Source organism: Prionailurus bengalensis, chromosome B1 (assembly GCF_016509475.1).
Source record: "Prionailurus bengalensis isolate Pbe53 chromosome B1, Fcat_Pben_1.1_paternal_pri, whole genome shotgun sequence".
Lineage (NCBI taxonomy): Eukaryota > Metazoa > Chordata > Mammalia > Carnivora > Felidae > Prionailurus > Prionailurus bengalensis.
In genome coordinates, this window is record NC_057344.1 from 147,090,502 (window position 1) to 147,109,745 (window position 19,244).

The 19,244-nt window shown below is 35.0% G+C and overlaps 1 protein-coding gene across 8 annotated transcripts in view; it reads left to right on the forward strand.

Annotated features, from left to right (window-relative positions):
* Window positions 1-19,244, forward strand: part of ANKRD17 (ankyrin repeat domain 17) — a 164,599-nt gene that overhangs the window by 124,716 nt on the left and 20,639 nt on the right. For all 8 annotated transcript variants that reach the window (XM_043572493.1, XM_043572494.1, XM_043572497.1 and 5 more), the window contains 7 exons: window positions 23-198; window positions 1,350-1,512; window positions 3,906-4,001; window positions 5,252-5,368; window positions 16,244-16,415; window positions 17,829-18,276; window positions 18,756-18,911. In XM_043572493.1, the coding sequence (XP_043428428.1) occupies window positions 23-198; window positions 1,350-1,512; window positions 3,906-4,001; window positions 5,252-5,368; window positions 16,244-16,415; window positions 17,829-18,276; window positions 18,756-18,911 (1,328 nt within the window). The remainder of the gene's footprint in view (window positions 1-22; window positions 199-1,349; window positions 1,513-3,905; window positions 4,002-5,251; window positions 5,369-16,243; window positions 16,416-17,828; window positions 18,277-18,755; window positions 18,912-19,244) is intronic.

Genomic DNA, 19,244 nt, shown 5'->3' on the forward strand with positions numbered 1-19,244 from the left:
TTTTATTTTTCGCTAAACCTAGACTGGCCTCACACCACTCATGGAAGCTGCCTCTGGTGGATATGCAGAGGTGGGCCGAGTTCTTTTGGATAAAGGTGCTGATGTTAATGCCCCTCCAGTGCCCTCTTCGAGAGATACAGCTTTAACCATAGCAGCAGATAAAGGGCATTATAAATTCTGTGAGCTTCTCATTGGCAGGTATGATGTTATCATGCCCTTCATATGTGACTATGGTGTTACTAGTGATTACTATTCTCTCTGGGCAAATTGTACTATTAAAATATCAAATGTGGTTACTTCTGTAAACTACAATTGCATGTTTCGTTTTATTTTTTACACCTACTTCTGTTATTTCCCACCTATCTAGAGCTATGCTACGTTGTCTGATTTATTTCAGTGCAACCTAGAAATACTTCTCTTCTTCCTTTCTTGGGTGTGTATACACTTTTAAAGTACTATAATACGCTATTTGAACATCCAGCTGTTGGCCTGCATATTCACATCTCCGACACAGTTTGAGTTTTCCAGAGAGTTGTCGCTGGAAATCTTAAAAATCTAGCAGCAGTCTAAGATTTTGTTGTTGATTTTGTTGTTGTTGTTATTTTTTAATTTGTTTGTATTTTGTTTTTGTTTTTGTTTTTAATAGCAATTAGGGCTTTTAAGTGACAGTTACAGAATTGTTCAAGGTATCAGACAGGATCCAGGGGAATCCCTGCTTTCAGTCACTTAGAAGTTCCTGCCAGTCTTCCAAAGATGCTTGCCAGCTGAATTGGATTTCTTGCTTTAACAGTCTTAAAGACATTTGCATGGTGTCCTAAGCAGTAATATTTAGTAGTAGCTGCTATCACCTGTTATTCACCATGAGTCTTACCATGATGCCCACTGAGTGCTAAATCTGCATGTTATTTTTAGATTCATTCTTTTCTGAAGCCACATAATAAAAAATACATAAATACAAGTAATCTGAAATAGATACTAGTGCCTTGTAAGATACTGTTTATGTCTCTTGCATACTGTTTGTTTAATGTATTGATTATGCTATTAACAGGATGTACTTATATTTTTCACTAAATAAAACTTCACATTTTCTCAGGATTGAAACCCAGAATTATGCAGTCATTAAAATAAGAAAAGCAATTATTAGTATACAGTTGTTTTTTAATTTGAAGACTTTTAAATTTGATGGTTAGAAATTCCTTGTAATTTTGAGAGAAAAATGTATTTAAGTCCTTGAATATTATATCTAATATTTCACTTTTACAGAATATTTTTCATATGTTAATAGTTGATTTTTATCGTTATCTGTGTCATTCCATTTATTTTAAACAATACCTGTGTCATTCGTTTAGGGGAGCTCACATTGATGTACGTAATAAGAAGGGGAACACTCCATTGTGGCTAGCAGCAAATGGCGGACACCTTGATGTGGTTCAGTTACTAGTACAAGCAGGTGCAGATGTGGATGCAGCAGACAACCGCAAGATAACTCCTCTGATGGCAGCATTTAGGAAGGTAGAAGTCTTTCATCCTCATTCACTTGGATGTTTTTCAACTTTTCTGGATATGTATAGTTTAGTGATTACTACAGACTCTCATTTTAGGATTTAGCAGTAGTGATGAAAGCAGTAAAATAATAAGCAAATAATCACTCATGGCAACACTGAAAGGTAGACACAGGTATCCCAGAAAAACCATTAATATTACCCATATTGATAAGTTAAGCTAAGTAAACTTTTAAAAAGTAGTTCTAAGTAGTATTTCCAAAATCTAGTTGCAATCTTAATCTTTCACACAAAATGTAAATCCAGTTAAAAGTAACTAATTACTTATGGATGAATGTTTTCTTGTATTAGCACAGCAGGGAAAAAATTAACTTAAATTGGTTTTATTTTTAATCATTTGCTTTAATTACTAGGAACAAGAGAATTATATAATGAAAACCCAGCCACCAATATTTTGAAATGCCTGAAAATCAAATGAACTACATTTAGAAGTAGAAATAAATTTTGTGAAAAGAGAAACTTTGTTTCTCTTCCTATAATGCATAGCACAGAGTGATTTAATAGTTTGGTTGGTCTCTTAAATTCAGCTTTAATTTGTTACTAGGAAAACTGGATTACTGTTCAGTGTTTAAAATTCAAGTTTTGTCATTTTGAGACAGGTAGGTAAAATCCCTTGGTAGGTTCCAAATTATTTTGTTGTATTGAAGATTTTAATATATAAATTGCAAGAAATCATATTTCTTCTTTTTTTTCTTATTATTCTGTCTGTGCTTTGTACCACCTTGTCCCTAGGTATTCTAGACTACCTAGACACTGAATCTCTTGTTATTTCCTCTTTTTTTCTCTTTCTCTTTCTCTTTCTCTTTCTCTTTCTTTTTCTCTTTCTCTTTCTCTTTCTCACTACCTCTTCTCCAAGCAAGGTAACATACCATTCATCTTCCTAACCACTCCACTATGTTAGTATCCTCTTCTAGAACTTTTTCCTCCCTTCAGTCTCTGTCATCCTTTGAAACCCAATCTTAGTTTGTTAGTCAAAGCCAACATAATATGGTGCCCTTAGAGCTCATCCCCTATTTTGAATTTCTGATGTGGAGTCTTCTCCTTGCTTGGTCTTTTGTTTGTTACCGTCTCTTACATCACCATTGTTCTCATCTCAGAAATACCCATATTCTTCATTATTTTTCCAGACTTATTCATTCTTTGTGTATGGTTTAAATCTCCCATTCTACAAAAACACTTGCAATCCTATTTGAGCTCACAGCAGGACATTTAATCCTCTAAACATTGTAGAAGTTCTACAATCTGTTACTTTCATTTTGTTACATTCATTTTGACATTCATTTTGTTACATTCATTTTGACAAAAATTATCTTGTTACTACTCTATCACGCATGTCTTCTTTTTCCAAATAGACTTAATTCCTTAAGAACAGTGTTTATCTTTTATATTCTTTTGTATTCATCCCATTATTTATTTATTTTTTAATATCTACCATGTGTTACTGTAATGGTTGGCCTATTACATTGTACAGAGTACAGCAGTTGCACTTTTTTTTTTTGTTTGTTTTTAAAGAAATGTATGATTTAATAAGAGGAAGTAAGATCCACATACAAAGTCAGGTAACTGAGGTGTCCCATATAATTTAAATACCATAGAAGTGTTGGCAAGTTATCAAGAAATGATGTAAATGGCATTGAACTATTCATTAAAAGATAGGAATAGGAATAGTTTAAAAAGATGTAGATGAAAAGGAAGAGATAGGGAAATATACTAAATATAAACAGTCTGTTTATCAAAACTAGTTAATTCATAGGAATTGTGTTCAGAGAGCAATAGTATAGATTGGAGAAAGAGTCTCTTGAGTCCTGGTCTAAAGGTTTTGAGCTTTACTTAGTGAACTGGGTTACAGTGAATAATATAATCGTAGCTCATGCTTTAGGAAAGTGTATCTTATTTCTTTTGTACTACTAGTATAGTGTTATGCTTTTAGTTTTTATCTGAAAGAACAAAATTGTTATTTCTATTCTTTCAGGGCTTAGAATTGAAATAGGATGCTCACTTATGAATTAGCTAGAAACAAATGAATTTTTTTTTTTTTTTCTTTCAGACATATCCCCATTTCTTCATACTAATTTTTGGCTTGTTGGCTTTTCATTCAGTGTTGTTTAGAATTTTAGATCAGGTTATTCTGTACTGTTTCGGAGGGGTGGGATGAAAATGAACAGTATAGATTTAACTTATCAGAACCAAAGTTTGTCTCTTTTTCATTTACAGTGCAAATGATATCTAAGACTTTATTTTGTGGCACTGATGTCAAAGTAATCTTAGTTAAGACAAGACTATAGATTTACTGAATCCTGTTAAGAGTCTGTTTTCAATCTGATATTGGTATCTGTTTTTTAGGGTCATGTGAAGGTGGTGCGCTACTTAGTCAAAGAAGTCAATCAGTTTCCATCAGATTCTGAATGTATGAGATACATAGCAACCATCACTGATAAGGTAATAATAGTGATTAAGTTCATCCCAGTATATGAGCTAGGGATCTCATTTGGTTTTTTTGTAAGTGTGTGTGTGTGTGTGTGTGTGTGTGTATCTCACGCTAAGAAAAAAGTCTTAGTCTAAGCAATAATGTGTGGTATGTAGTAGTTTTCATTTATCTAGTATTTGGGAATGCAGTATTGTATTTAAAAGGTGCTTCAGATTATTCAGTTACCTAATGAAGCAATAAAACATTCTCTAAGACCTAACTAAAACTGAGCATAGTACTTTTTATAGTCATGGGCAAGGAAACTTTATGTTTTCGATATAATATAAAAGTTGGAGTAATTATCAGCTTAAGAATGAATTGGCTAGGATTTTTGCCGAAAAAGTAGAGAAAGTGAAATAAATCCTATTAGAGATCTAATTGAGATGTTTCCCTGGTGATGTTTTAATTTGGGGTTTATACTAACATTTGACTAAAATCCTAAGACATGTGTCTGAAAATGCAAAGAGGTCAATAAATCTAAAAATGTCTTTCTCAGCAGTCATTACATAATAGTGATCACTTTTTTTTCATGAGTTTTATTTAACATAGCTAATTCATGGTCTCGCCCGTCTGTACATTTCTCTATGATAATTAACATTCCTGGATACCACTGTTTTTTGTGGTTTTTTTTGTGGGATTTTTTTGGAGGGGTGGGGAGATTAAAAATAAGGCTTTCGTTGAATAGGGAAATAGCCCTTTCCTGTTAAATAGTATGTCCCGAGAATGAAATCACTGAGAAAAATATGTAAGTACCCATGTCTGTGATTTCTTTAAGTGTGATTCTTGCACAGGAAGTTGTAGCAACAAAGCTTAAATATTTGAAACAGTTCCCGTCAATTAAGTTCTTTAATTTTTTAAACCCATTTTCTTTGTTGACGTTGACCTTTCCCTTCAGCCCATTAACCAGCTGGCATAAATTATTGAAGCTGTGTTTGCTATATGATTTCTTACATTGAAATTTTAGGAATGAGTAATTTTAGTTTCCAAAATATCAGTCACATGGATGTTATTTTGAAGGACAGTAGAGGCTCTTTGCTTGTGTAACTTAAAAAACATATACCATTTAGATTGTGGTTTTGTTTTTACCCTTTTTTGCCCTACCACTGATGTTTATTGCTTATGTTCATTCAGGTACCTTAATTAAATATCTTTGTGTTTTCAGGAGTCTCTCTAAATGTGAATTGTGTTTTGAGGCTGCAAACATCTTAATTTTTTATTTTAGGAGATGCTGAAGAAGTGTCATCTTTGTATGGAATCAATAGTACAAGCCAAAGATAGACAGGCTGCTGAAGCAAACAAAAATGCCAGCATTTTATTAGAAGAGTTAGACTTGGAAAAGGTAATGATAACCTTTACATGTGAAAAATACCAACTTTTTTCCTTTTCCTTCTCCCTAATTTGTAATCTGTTATCTTTTATTTTTCTTTCATTTTGTCTTTTGTTTTTGGTTTAAATTATGTACATGTTTTTCCCTCAAGTTTGGTTCAAATTGAATTATGACTATCTTCAATATCATTAAAAGAATTTTCTTTGTAATCAAATTAACTAAATTTTATTATAGGAATTGAATTCATCTGGAAGTCAGAAAACCTAGCCTCTAATAATCAAGTTGAGTCTTAACGAATGAATGATCTCTTAATCCCCATCCAAATTGATCTTTCACTGATCCTACACCTTGTAATTTGTTGCCAGCAGATTTATCAGAGTACCAAATGCATTACCAACACATAACCAACCAGTGAGTTACGGCCACTTGGTAGAATGTTTAATGAGTTTATTTTTTAAATGGATGATTTCTTTTGTACTTTTCTCTTTCAGGCAGAACAACATCATTCCCACCTATTCTCACGGGCAGTAAAATACTCCAAACAACATTTGGTTTTGACAGTCCCATAGTTCCTTCTTTCTCCCCCTTCCTGTCAATAACTCTGCATTCTGGAATGTAATGCAAATAGTAATCACAGCAAGAAAAGAGTTGGTTGACATTGAATATTATGGAATACATATTCTGCCATATTTCATCTTTTTTAAAAAGGTTAAAAATGCTTCAGATTTAATATTACTGTTTAAATTTATAAAGGATATAGAGTGATAATTTTAATCTTTTTGATTTGAGTCAGCTCCTTTTTTATTATACTTGCTGACTTTGTTAAACTGTATTTCAACTTACATAAACAAAATATGAATTATTCTCAACATTTTATTCTAATTTATTTATTTTTTTTAAGTTTATTTATTTTGAGAGAGAGAGAGAGAAAGAGACTGTGCATGCACGAGCAGGGAGAGGCAGAGAGAGAGCGGGAGAGAGAATCCTAAGCAGGCTCTGTGCTGTTACTACAGAGCTGGACTCAGGGCTCAATCTCACAAACTGTGAGGCCATGACCTGAGCTAAAACCAAGAGCCAGATGCTTAACTGACTGAGCCACCCAGGCACCCCCATTTTGTTCTAATTTAAATGTGAAAATATGCTATTATTTTTCAGAAAATATACTTAATACTGGAGGCTCTTCATTTTTTAAACTCTGGTTTAATTTCTGATCAAACAAATTCACTTTTTTGGTCATTTTGAAATTTTAATTTTTTTTTAATGTTTATTTATTTTTGAGAGAGAGAAAGAGACATAGAGTGTGAGCAGGGGAGGGCCAGAGAGAGGGAGACACAGAATCATACCCAGAGCCCACCGGGGCTCGAACTCATGAACTGCGAGATCATGACCTGAGCCGAAGTCGGACGCTTAACCGACTGAGCCACCCAGGCGCCCCATCCATTTTGAAATTTTAAAACAACATGAGCACATTGAGAGGTAGATAGTTATTATAACTATTACTTGACCTGTTTTCATATTTAGTTTTATCTAATATTTAATGCCTCTTAAATACCGAGCAAAATAATAGGGCCAATTTGTATGATAAAATGTATTATTTTGGTCTTCTCACTAAAAAAAGTATTACTCCTTTCCTCTTACAGAGGGAGAAATTAAATCTATGGGAAGTTAAATAACTTGATTAAGCTAGGGTAGGATTCGAACCCAGTTTTTTCCTTCCAAATTCCCAGGGTCCCACTCATTCCTTAACTGACCATAACATACCTCTTAGTTCTTTTTAGTTCTTTCTTCCCAAAGTATTATAATATCCTGTTTTTGCATTACTCTCCTATTTTTGCACTAGAATTCTTCTGTTTCTAAGTTGTATTATGATACTTACTGTTTCTTTTTGCATTTTTATCAAATCTAGAAAGCATCCTTTCTACAACTGAGACATAAAAATCTGTTTTTAAATAAAATCTTTAATTTCTTCATGCCTTTGGTACTTACACATTACATTAAATACATCTAGGGACTTAGTGCATACCTGTAGATTATAGAGACAGGAGACCATTTATAGGAGATATCTTTTTAAAGATATCTGTTCTCAGTCAACTTCAGTTTTTTTTCTTTATTACAATAATGTGTTCAATTTAAACTGAAATATGCATAAAGAAAAACATGTCACCATTGTAAGATAACTAAAGCTAAAAACCTGGCATGGTAACAAAGTCTGCACCTCTGCAATTACTTACAAAGTCTTTTAAGACTGTATGTAATATGCCCACCTATATTTCTTACACCTCTGATCTTATTTTTTTATTACTTTTGGTCACTTTGCTCCATCCATACAGACCATCCTCTTCTGCTCTTCCTGTGACTTCTGCCTTGAATGTCCCTTCATTTGCCTCTTATTTTAGTCTCCCTTCCACAAACACTCTTGCTACTTTTCTTCCCTTCTTTATTTTCACTCTGTAACGTTTGAAATGTATTTTATTTAGTTATCTTATTGGACTCTCTCTACCACTACAATGTATGCATCACAAAATGGTGCGTGGCATGTCATAGGCACTCAATAAATATTTCTTGAGCGAATGAATATTCACACATATGGAGATGGTGATACTTTTTATTAAAAAGGGTCATGTGAACGCATTGCTCTAATACTTGCTTTTTCCTCTCTCAGTAATTGATGGATATTGTCAGTTGTTAGTGATTTAAATAACTGTAGAATAGGGGCGCCTGGGTGGCGCAGTCGGTTAAGTGTCCAACTTCAGCCAGGTCACGATCTCGCGGTCCGGGCGTTCGAGCCCCGCGTCGGGCTCTGGGCTGATGGCTCAGACCCTGGAGCCTGTTTCCGATTCTGTGTCTCCCTCTCTCTCTGCCCCTCGCCCGTTCATGCTCTGTCTCTCTCTGTCCCAAAAATAAATAAACGTTGAAAAAAAAAATTAAAAAAAAAAATAACTGTAGAATATATGCCATAGTAAGTTTGTTGCCAGTTTTTTGTCACTACAGGTAATGTTACTATAAAATCCTTATACATATTTCCTTATATTTTGGTGCTTTTATTTTTATAAAGTTTCTTCACTTGGGTCAATATATTTTAAATTTGATATACTTCCAAAATATTTTCCTACTGTTATCAGCAACACAGGTGTCATTTTCTTGATTTCTTTCCAACATTTCTTAACCTTGATGTTCCAAGAGCCTCAGATTTAAAGTAAGTCAAAAGGAACTGCTTTCAAATGTCACTGCATATTTTTCCATAATATTAAAACTCAAACTAATAAATAATTCTTAATCATAAGTTAATTAGATGTAAATCGATTCTGCTGCATGCACTGATACTTTATAAACAATTTTGAATGGGGGCGGTGTAGAGATAAAATTCTAGATTACACAGGAGGTACGTCTCTCCTAAACTCTACCCCAGTATTTCTGTTTGAAAAATTATCAGATTGGTATCTGATAGGGTTTGGTTCACTTTTTTCACTTATTATTTATGTCTGGGAAAATACCTTTTTCTTTTTTATTCTTTTGCCTTTTGAGACATAGTATATTCTGGCTCCACCATTTCTGATTTAAGAACATCTTGGAGTTGGTCTTGTCTGGTCCAAGTTGAATGTTCTATATAGGTAATTTATTGCTTGTATAATAGTGCTTCTCTGATCAGCCTTTCTAATTTGAAAATTTTGGTTAATAGGTTTGTAAAAACTGCTGCTGAAAATACTGCCCATTATATTTATCAGATTCTCTTATCCTTGTTCAGTGAACATATATTTACTCAGCATTTATTATGTGGAAGAGTCCCTGCTTTGGAGCAGTTTAGCTGGTCAAACTGAGGACTTCTCTTGCAGTTAATTGCTTGCTCTCTTAGGAAATTAACAGCTAGGTTATACTCATGGCTGTTGGTATCCTAGTGGATACTGTTGATCTGCATTTTTGATATATTTCTTTCACCCTTGCACTTTATTACTTATTGTTTCTCCCCCTATCTTTTTCCTTATAAACTTGCGTTACCTATGTAGGGTGTAGTTTTACAATATTCCTATTAGATATTTTCCATTGGGCTTTTTTGCCTATACCTGAAGCTTTTAATATGCCCATCCCGTAATCTTAATTTTATACATTTCATTCTCTGATTATCTTTTCAGCTTTACTCCCTCTAGAATTCTACCTCCAACAATCCTGACAACTCTGCCTACCAAAAAATTTAGGATCCACTTCTAACACCCTTCACTGTTCTTTACTCTTTCTTTTATTTCACTCCCACCTGTAGCCTAGTAACTAAACGTGTAGGAAAAAAACATTCACTTGATGACGAATTTTACTTTAAATGGGTGACAGTGAACCCTTTAATACTACCTAGTATACTGTGTTTCCCTAATTTCATTCATTCTCCCACTTATCAAGACCACTATTACTTTCTCTCCTTTATCCTCACTTCCAATACATCTGCTCCTTTATCCTCAACTAATGACCTTACATTTTACAGTGAGAAAACTGAGCATCAAAAGTAAACTGTCAGACTTTTCCCCACCCATTTCCCCATCCACCAATTTCTACCCATATTCTTCCTCCCAGTTACTAAATAAACTTTTTTGTAACCAGCCCCATCTGTTGAACTAGATCTGGTCACCCTTACTCAAAAACATTGTGGCAATTTTTTTCTCTTTGTCCTATATCATTTTTCCTCTTCTTGTGGATCATTCTCATCTTCATACAAGCTTATTTCTCCAATCTCAAAAAACCTTTTGATGCCTCCACTCCCTGTCTCCAGTTTTCAGCTACAAACTCATCCCTTTGCTTCCCTTTGCAGCCAAACAATAACAGCAAACTCATCTATTTTGGCTCTTTCCAATTCTTCCTTCGTTTTGAACGTACTCCTATCAGGCTTGCACTCTCACAACTCCACCAAAACTATGCTTTTATGGTCTCCAGTGACTTTCATGTAGCCAAACCCAGTGCTCAGTGCTCTATCCTCATCTCATGGAGCCTAATAATACCTGACCTACTTCTTCACTTGACCTCCATTGCACTATACACTCTTGGTTTTTCTCTTACCTCCCTGGATGTTCCTTCTGTGTCTTCTTTGCTACTTCCTCCTCTTCTCTCTTAGTTGGCAAGCCCCTTGGCTCATTACATTATCATCTTTTTCCACTGGTTACCTCATCCTGCTTCTTAAATTTAAATAAATAACAGCTGATCCCAAAAATATATCTTTAGCACAGATATCTTCCCTAAACTCGTCTCATCTCCTGCTAGTTACTCAACATGTCCATTTGGATACCAGTTAGACATCTCATACTTGTTTCCAATGTCAACTCCTAATCTTTGCCCACCCTAGAGCCACAACTCTGTCTTGGAACTGCTTATGCTAAAAGCCTTGAGGTCATTGTTGATTCCTCTCTATCCTCCATTGTCTTAGAAAATCTTGTTACCTTTGCCTTATAACTGTATCTAGAATCCTAGTCTCTTTTCATCACTTCTCACCCTGGTTCAAGTCATTAATATCATCTCTTACCTGTATTACCCAGTAGTTATTTAACTGACCTCCCTGATTCCCATTGCTCAGCAGTCTATTCTCCATCGTCTTAAATCATTTAAATCAAATCTGACACTCTTGCTCAAAACCCTACAGCACTATTTCAGACTGAAAGATAAAGTCTTTGAGACACCAAGGTGATCAGACAGACCCTCTGATATTCTGTTGCAAAGTCATTTTTGTACTATTTTCAACCACAGGGGCCTGCTTGAACATACAGCTTATGTATTGGCTGTTCTCTTTGCCTGAAATATTTCAAATCTTTTAGATATTCACTTAAACTTTACCTTTGTAAGACTTAACACTGATTACCTATTTAAAATCAACCCCCCTTACCCGTCCCCATATACATACTTCTCTTCCCCTTCTCCAGTATTATACATTGTACTTAACACCTTTTTGAAAACTAACATATTGTCATCGATGTGCCTCCCCCCAACTAAATGTTAGTTTTATAAGCTTCGTGAGGGTAGGGATATTTTGTCTGGTTTACCTACTAGTCCTAAAAGATTAGAACCATGCTTAGTATATAGCAGATTATCAATAGATTTTCCTTGGATCCTTCCCTTCCCTTCCCTTGAATACTCCTTGATCTCTTTTTCTGTTATTGGTGTCAGTACCTATGAGTCAGTAATGAAATCTTGATATCACTTTCAGCTGCTCACTTACCCTTGCTTCCCGTTCACTACATCCATCAAATGAATTCATGTAGTAAATTAACTTAATCCAGCACCTGGCACATTTAAACCCTCTACATATCATCATCACCTTTAAAACTAAGCTTTGTCAGTCTCTGTTTCTTCCTTTCCTCTCAGTTATCACTCCTGATACCTGAAGTATCGCAGTAGGCTTAATAGTCTCCCTACATAAATAAATAGTTTTGCTTCCGTCACCTTTTGCCTTCATTTTAGTCTTTCTCCTTTCCAATGTAACTTTTCCACAGTTTCCATAGTTTTCTAATACACAGGTGGAATTGCATTACACCCTTCTGAAAAACTTTCCGTCTGTCTTAGTTGTCTGCTTGGGAAAATCCAAACATTCGGGTCCTCCTAGCTTACTCCTCCAGGCTCATCACTCGCTGTGGTTTTCTACTGCTCACATAACTTGTTCACTTTCATATATCCAAATTTGCAGATGGTTTCTCTTTAGTCTGGACTACTTCAATTCTTAAATTTTTACCTTAAAAAGCTTAACTCTCAAATATCACTTTGTTTCCTAAACCTCAATTAGAAATCACCAGTTAGTAGTGCCCTTTCCTTTTCCACAATAAGGTTATTCTACAACTTGACTCTTTTCTTCAGAGCCTCTACCCTTCCCCCACATATACTGAAAAACATACAGCAGTTCCCCAGTAAGTGAAGTGAGGTGCAAGTTTGTACCTTGTGAGAAAATAGAGGATGTAGGCTGAATTTCTAACCCTGTTTTCTGTACCTCCAGACTTTCTTAAGTCTTCATGGCTTATTCTGTTTTCATCTGTTCTCTTTGGGACCTTGCATCAGTTGTTACCACCTCCCCCATACTTTTTTATCTTTAGTGTCTACTGTTTAACTCCTACCCTCTGCCTGCAACTTAAGGTAATTATTATAATGAAACTTTACCTCAAATTTAGCATTTTGTTTTCCAGATATTTTAAGAGAATAATCTATGTCTTGTTCACTCTACTTTTTAAATTTTTTTAAATATTTTTTTTAATGTTTACTTATATTTGAGAAAGAGAGAGAAAGCACAAGTTGGGGTGGGGCAGACAGAGAGGGAGACATAGAATCCGAAGCAGGCTCCAGGCTCTGAGCTGTCAGCACAGAGACCGACGCAGGGCTCGAACTCACGAACCGCGAGATCATGACCTGAGCCGAGGTCGGATGCCTAACCAACTGAGCCACCCTGGCACCCTCTACTTTTAAAATTTTAATCCTCAGAACCATTTACTTACTCCCTCACTACTGCAATGAACTAACTATAGCAGGGTTACCAGTGGCATCTCAACTGCCAAATCCTATTACTTATTTTCAGTTCTTATTGATACTTGTGATACTTACCAATGTTGATTACCTTCCTTCATAAAACTCTTCTCACTGAAGCCATTTTTCTCTTGATTGTCTTCCTCTGCCTGATTATGCCTTCCTAAAGTCTCATTTGCTCTTCCTTTTAAATATTGGATATCCCATATATATATATATGCACACACATATACACACACACACATACACATACATACATACACATACACATAAATACATATTCATATAGTTAATAACTTTTTCCCTTTGGTGATCCACTAGTTTCATATACCTCCTGCAAACTTATGATGCCTCTTAATAAATATGTATCTATCTTATCTAATTCTGCTTAATTTTTTAGAGCTTCATGCCTTTATTGGTTCTTTCACAGCCATAGTCTGAGATCTGTCCTTCAGAAAGAGTTTCCCTAGGACCTCTGAATTTGTGCCCCACTTTTTAGTGAGTCGAAAGGGTTAGTTAGAATCTATGAGATTATCAAAATACTAGATAATACTTAGAATTTATAAGATGTAGAAACGAGTAAATACCTTGCCTTTAGGGCTGAACTCTACTGTGAGTCTGATAATCTAGACTTACTGTTGTCAAAGGCTAGACATACTGTTGTCAAAGGGCCAGTCTCCACTGACTGAATTCTGTAAGCCCTAAGGGCACTTACGTACCCAAGACCCAGCTACACCTACAAACTAGTCTACCTCAGCCCATCACCCCTACCCACATCTAGGCCAAATAGGTTTAGATGACTGCTTTCTGATTTAAAGCTCTCTATTTTTTTTTTTAATTCTTTTTTTTAACGTTTTATTTATTTTTGAGACAGGGAGAGACAGCATGAACAGGGGAGGGTCAGAGAGAGGGAGACACAGAATCTGAAACAGGCTCCAGGCTCTGAGCTGTCAGCACAGAGCCCGACGCAGGGCTCCAACTCACGGACTGCGAGATCATGACCTGAGCCGAAGTCGGCCGCTTAACCGACTGAGCCACCCAGGCGCCCCTAAAGTTTTCTATTCTTAAGGTAGTTCTTTCCCCCTTGATACCAGTCACAATGATCTCCTACCACTAGACAAATAAAAAATCCAGCAAAACCAAAAATCATCCTTGGCTTAACCAGTGGGTTTCGCTTGTCATTTTGATCGCTCATAAGCCTTTCTCAAGGCTTTTCTGTACATACAGCCATGACACAGATAAAGTATGTTTTATTATTCCTAATTCTGAATTGGAGAGTTTTAATATATTTTTTAAATTTTTTTTAATGTTTATTTTTGAGAGTGAGAGAGAACGCAGAAGAGGCTTAATACATATTTATGGAAACGGTTGCTTTGAAAAGTTTTTTTGGCACATCCTTCATGCTACTTTCTACTCCTCCTTTTCCTCTTTAACTTAAGCTTATCTGACAAAGTCAGCTAGGCAGGCTAACCTCACTAGAGTTCAGCGGGAGAATGCACGTTTTCCCAAGGGCAGGCAGCTAGCTCCATTAAAGCAAGGATTCAGTGAGCAGAGTCACACATGCTTACTTCCTTCTTTCAAACTCTCCAGTCAGATACTATTCCTCCTCCCATGTAATGATCTAAGGAATGAAGGTCAGCAGTTTTTTCTTTCCAGTCCTTCTGCAAGGTCAAAAGCTCCTCTTTCACTTGTCTTCAGACTGGAGTTTGTGTGCTTCTGGAGGCCTAGCAAAACTTTCTAGGGCTACCATACAGACAACTTTTGTATCTTTAACTTCCATTTGTATTCTTTCCTGAAATCCCTCTACCTGAGAAAGTAGCAGTGTTCTACAGAGTCTCCTTAATTATTTCCCTTTTCAGGAGCAAAAGATTTCTCTTCACCAGAGAGAATGTAATTATGGTGCACTGCCCCAGGGTGTAAAAACTTTCAAGGTGGGCAGAAACTTTCAGGTACCTAACAGACATAATTTGAAACGACAGTAAAGTCCAGCAAAAGCAAAAACCTTAAAAAATTTAACAAAAATGAAATGATTTGTCTTTTGGGCTTATATTTGAGCTCTGGTTTCATTAGTTAGCATATTGTGACATTTTCCATAAATTGAGTGTCATTGTTTTGACACATATATTTAAATGTACACATAATACACAAAACACTAGATTATGGGCAGGGAGTACACAGTTTGAAAACATCTTTTAGAGGACAAGGAAAGAAAACAGTTTGAAGATGATTTTCTCACTTTATGAATCAAAGAGGAAAATTTAATTATTAATGTCACTTATTAAGAGATGTTATACTTTTATTCTTACTCATTGTTTTGACTATGAAAGTAACACCATTAAGTGCCCACTTTCACAAATAGAAACAGGGTACAGTTATATAAAATAAAATTGAAAGCCACTATCTTTCTGCCACCCCTCCTCCAGGCTCACTTTAGAGTAGTCATTAGCTTTCATTTGTATCCTCTTTGCCTTTTTCTCTATTTCTACAAACAGAGCCACATAACAGGTTCCCTTCCCAGTAAGTGAGATCATTGGACTGCCATGTGCATTCTTTTCTTCTAACCAGTGTAATTTGGGAGCATATTACCAAGTATAGAACACTTAAAAAAATTGTTTTCACGTTTTTTTTTATTTTGAGAAAATGTGCAAGCAGGGGAGGGGCTGAGAGAGGGGGAGAGAGATTCCCAAGCAGGCACGGTGCTGATACAGCATAGAGCCCAATGCGGGGCTTAAACCCGTGAACCATGAGATCATGACGTGAGGCAAAATCAAGAGTCAAACACTTAACTGACTGAGACACCCAGCTGCCCCATTAATGGCTGCCTAGTATTTTGTGAATGTGTACTGTTGTTAATTTATTCCCCCCATTCTTGGCATTGATGGATTTACCTTGTTTCCATTTATTGCCACTATAATCAGCTCTGCAATAGAAATTATTTTTTCACTATGGTTATTTTATAGAATAAATTCTTTGGATAAGCAGTTTGTAATTTTAACAGGAGGCTTTTGAATTACCTTTCCTAAAATACAACTATTTATACCCACAGCAGTATAGGAAGGAACTCATTTTCCCAAACTTGTGTTGATCCATGATATCTTTTTTAATTTTGCAATATTAATGAATAAAACATGGTAACTTATTATTTTAATTTACATTTTTTAGTGATTGTGAAAGCTATGTATCTGTCATTTATCCATTTTAAAATTAGATTATCTTATATCATTAATTTGATCTTGACATTTAAAAATATTATTTTCTCTTTACAGCGATTCGACTATAATCTTGATTAAATAGTAAATTGAACTAGATGACTTTGAATTTTATGGTATTCTAGTTCTCTTATGATAAAATGACATTGTGTGACAACTTTTTTTATAAAGTAAATCTGTTTTATTTATCCTTTAATAGTTAAGAGAAGAAAGCCGGAGGCTGGCCTTGGCTGCCAAAAGAGAAAAGAGAAAGGAGAAGAGACGAAAGAAAAAGGAAGAGCAAAGAAGAAAACTAGAAGAAATCGAAGCCAAAAACAAAGAGAACTTTGAACTCCAAGCTGCTCAAGAAAAAGAAAAGCATAAAGTTGAAGGTATTTTCTCTAACTTACCATCTAATTTGATTTATGTAATACATTGTATTCAAAATGATATTTCCTTAAATATTAATAACTTAAGGTAAAAGTAGATTTCTGTCATTAGCCCTTAAGTATTGTGTGCTATTTTCATTTATTGACTTCTCCCTAGCTTTTTATTGTGAAGAATTTCAGAGCTACAAATTGAAAGAATGATAAAATGATCACCTGAGTACCTTCTACCTGGATATTAAAAATAAACATTTTACCATATTTGCTTTATTTTTTTTTTCTTTCTAAACATATGTGTATATTTTTTCTAAGCTATCTGAATGTAAGTTGCAAACATCTTGACATTGTACCTATAAAACTTCAACACTTATCCTAGGGATGACATTTGCTTACATAATCACAATACCATTTATTATACCTACAAAATTAAGTGTAATTCCATAATATTGATAATCCTAAACATATTTAGAATTTTCTCAAACTGAGGGAGTTATTTTAACTGGATTCTAACGAAAAGATTATTTGATATTGAAAATATTGTGAGGAGAAACCACTGCCAGTAAGCCACCAAATATATACGTAGTGTGTGTGTTTGTGTGTGTGTGTGTGTGTGTGTGTGTGTGTGTGTGTGTGTGTGATTTCTCTCTCCTCCAGCCTTTTATTTTGAAAAATTTCAAACTACAGAAAGGTTTATGGATTAGTATGATGAACACCTGTATGTCACCTGGATTCTTATAATATTTTTGGCACATTAGTTCAATTTGTTTTTTTTCCTTTCTTTTTGAATAGATTACATGTAAACTGGGCACCCCATGCAGAATCGTCACTAAATACTTGAATATGTATTTCCCAGAAAAAGAATATTATTTTATATAACCACAATAACATTATTTTACCTGAGAAATTTAATAATTATATAATATGTGATATACAGTAATTATTCACATTTCCCAAATTGTCCCCCAAATATTTTTTATAACTGCCTACTATGTATTGTTTAGGACTTAGCACAGAGAGGAGATCAATCATATCTATTTCATTACTAATGAATGCTGGAATGATTGATGACTTTACATCTAATTGTCAACTAATAGTCGCAAAGTAACTCCTGATTTTATTGTTCTTCAAGTGCTTAAAGCTAAATATATTCTATGGGGCTCCTTGGTGGGTCAGTCAGTTAAGCGTCCAACTTTGGCTCAGCTCATGGTCTCACGGTTTGTGGGTTCAAGCCCCGCATCAGTCTCTGTGTTGACAGCTCAGAGCCTGGATCCTGCTTTGGATTCTGTGTCTCCCTCTCTGCCCTTCCCTGGCTCGTGCTGTGTCTCTCTCTCAAAAGTAAATATTTAAAAAAAGAAAAAAAAAGCTAAATATATTTTGAATCACTTAGAACTGTCTAACTTGGTATTACTACTTTTACAGATGAGCCTGAAGTCTTGACAGAGCCTCCAAGTGCCACAACCACTACTACCATAGGTATATCTGCAACCTGGACAACTTTGGCAGGTTCCCATGGTAAAAGAAATAATACCATAACCACAACCAGTTCAAAGAGGAAAAACAGGAAAAATAAAATTACTCCAGAAAATGTTCAGATTATATTTGATGATCCACTACCAATCTCATATAGTCAGCCAGAGAAGGTAAATGGAGAGTCCAAGAGCAGCAGTACCAGCGAGAGTGGGGACAGTGATAACATGAGGATTTCTAGCTGCAGTGATGAAAGTAGTAACAGCAACAGCAGCCGAAAGAGTGACAATCATTCACCTGCTGTGGTGACTACCATGATGACCAGCAAGAAGCAGCCATCAGTTCTGGTTACATTTCCAAAAGAGGAGAGAAAATCTGTTTCTGGAAAGGCTTCAATAAAGTAAGTCCCAATTTTCACTTTTATTATTTATAGTATCATCATGAAATGCTTTGTTGCTGAATTTTTTAGTAAAGCAAGCAAATTAATTGGCAAAATAAGGGTTTGTCTTTGTGCTAAAGAAGTCACAGTTTCATTTTAATTGAAGAATAAGCTATTTTTTAAGTTTTGTGTTAATGAAAGATAAAATTATTTTTACTATGTAACTTCTTTATTTTAGTTGTTAAATTTAGCCCATGAAAAGTATTGACTATGGTTTCTCAGGGGTTATTACTGTAATTCATCTCTGCTAATTTTGACCTCATGATAGTATCTTCTTAAAAATTGTTCATATTATGCTACATATTGAAAAGTGAAAAATAAGTTCTTCATTTGTTTACCATATTTATTCCAAAATAAAAGAATAAAATTATGTAATAGATTGCCTCTATTATTTAAAATTCTGTATTCTGTATTTAATGTATTTTTCCCCTCTGTTAAAGATTGTCAGAGACTATCAATGAAGTGACCAGTAATTCTCTGTCTACTTGCACAAAATCTGGTCCGTCTCCCCTTTCCTCTCCAAATGGGAAGTTAACAGTAGCAAGTCCTAAGCGTGGACAAAAGAGGGAAGAAGGATGGAAGGAAGTTGTAAGAAGGTGAGTGACTGTTCCTTGTTTTTCTCATTGTTTATATGTGAGATGTTGTTTACCTTACAGTTAGATTCCTCCAACTATTCCAAAGGTTGCAAAGAAACTGGTGGCCCTAGGCTGAATCTGAATCTAGCCAACAGAGATAGCCTATACCATACTGTAGATGAGAAAAACAATTGGATATAAATGCTTTTAAAATTAGGAGATTAAAAAGTTACATAATGGCAGTATCTGCTTGACCCTAGGTATTTGCTGTCTGGTAGAAAACTAATGTAAATACTTTAAGGTGATAAATTGTGTTTCGAGTACTCAACTTGGTAATCTCAGAGCCCAGTATGT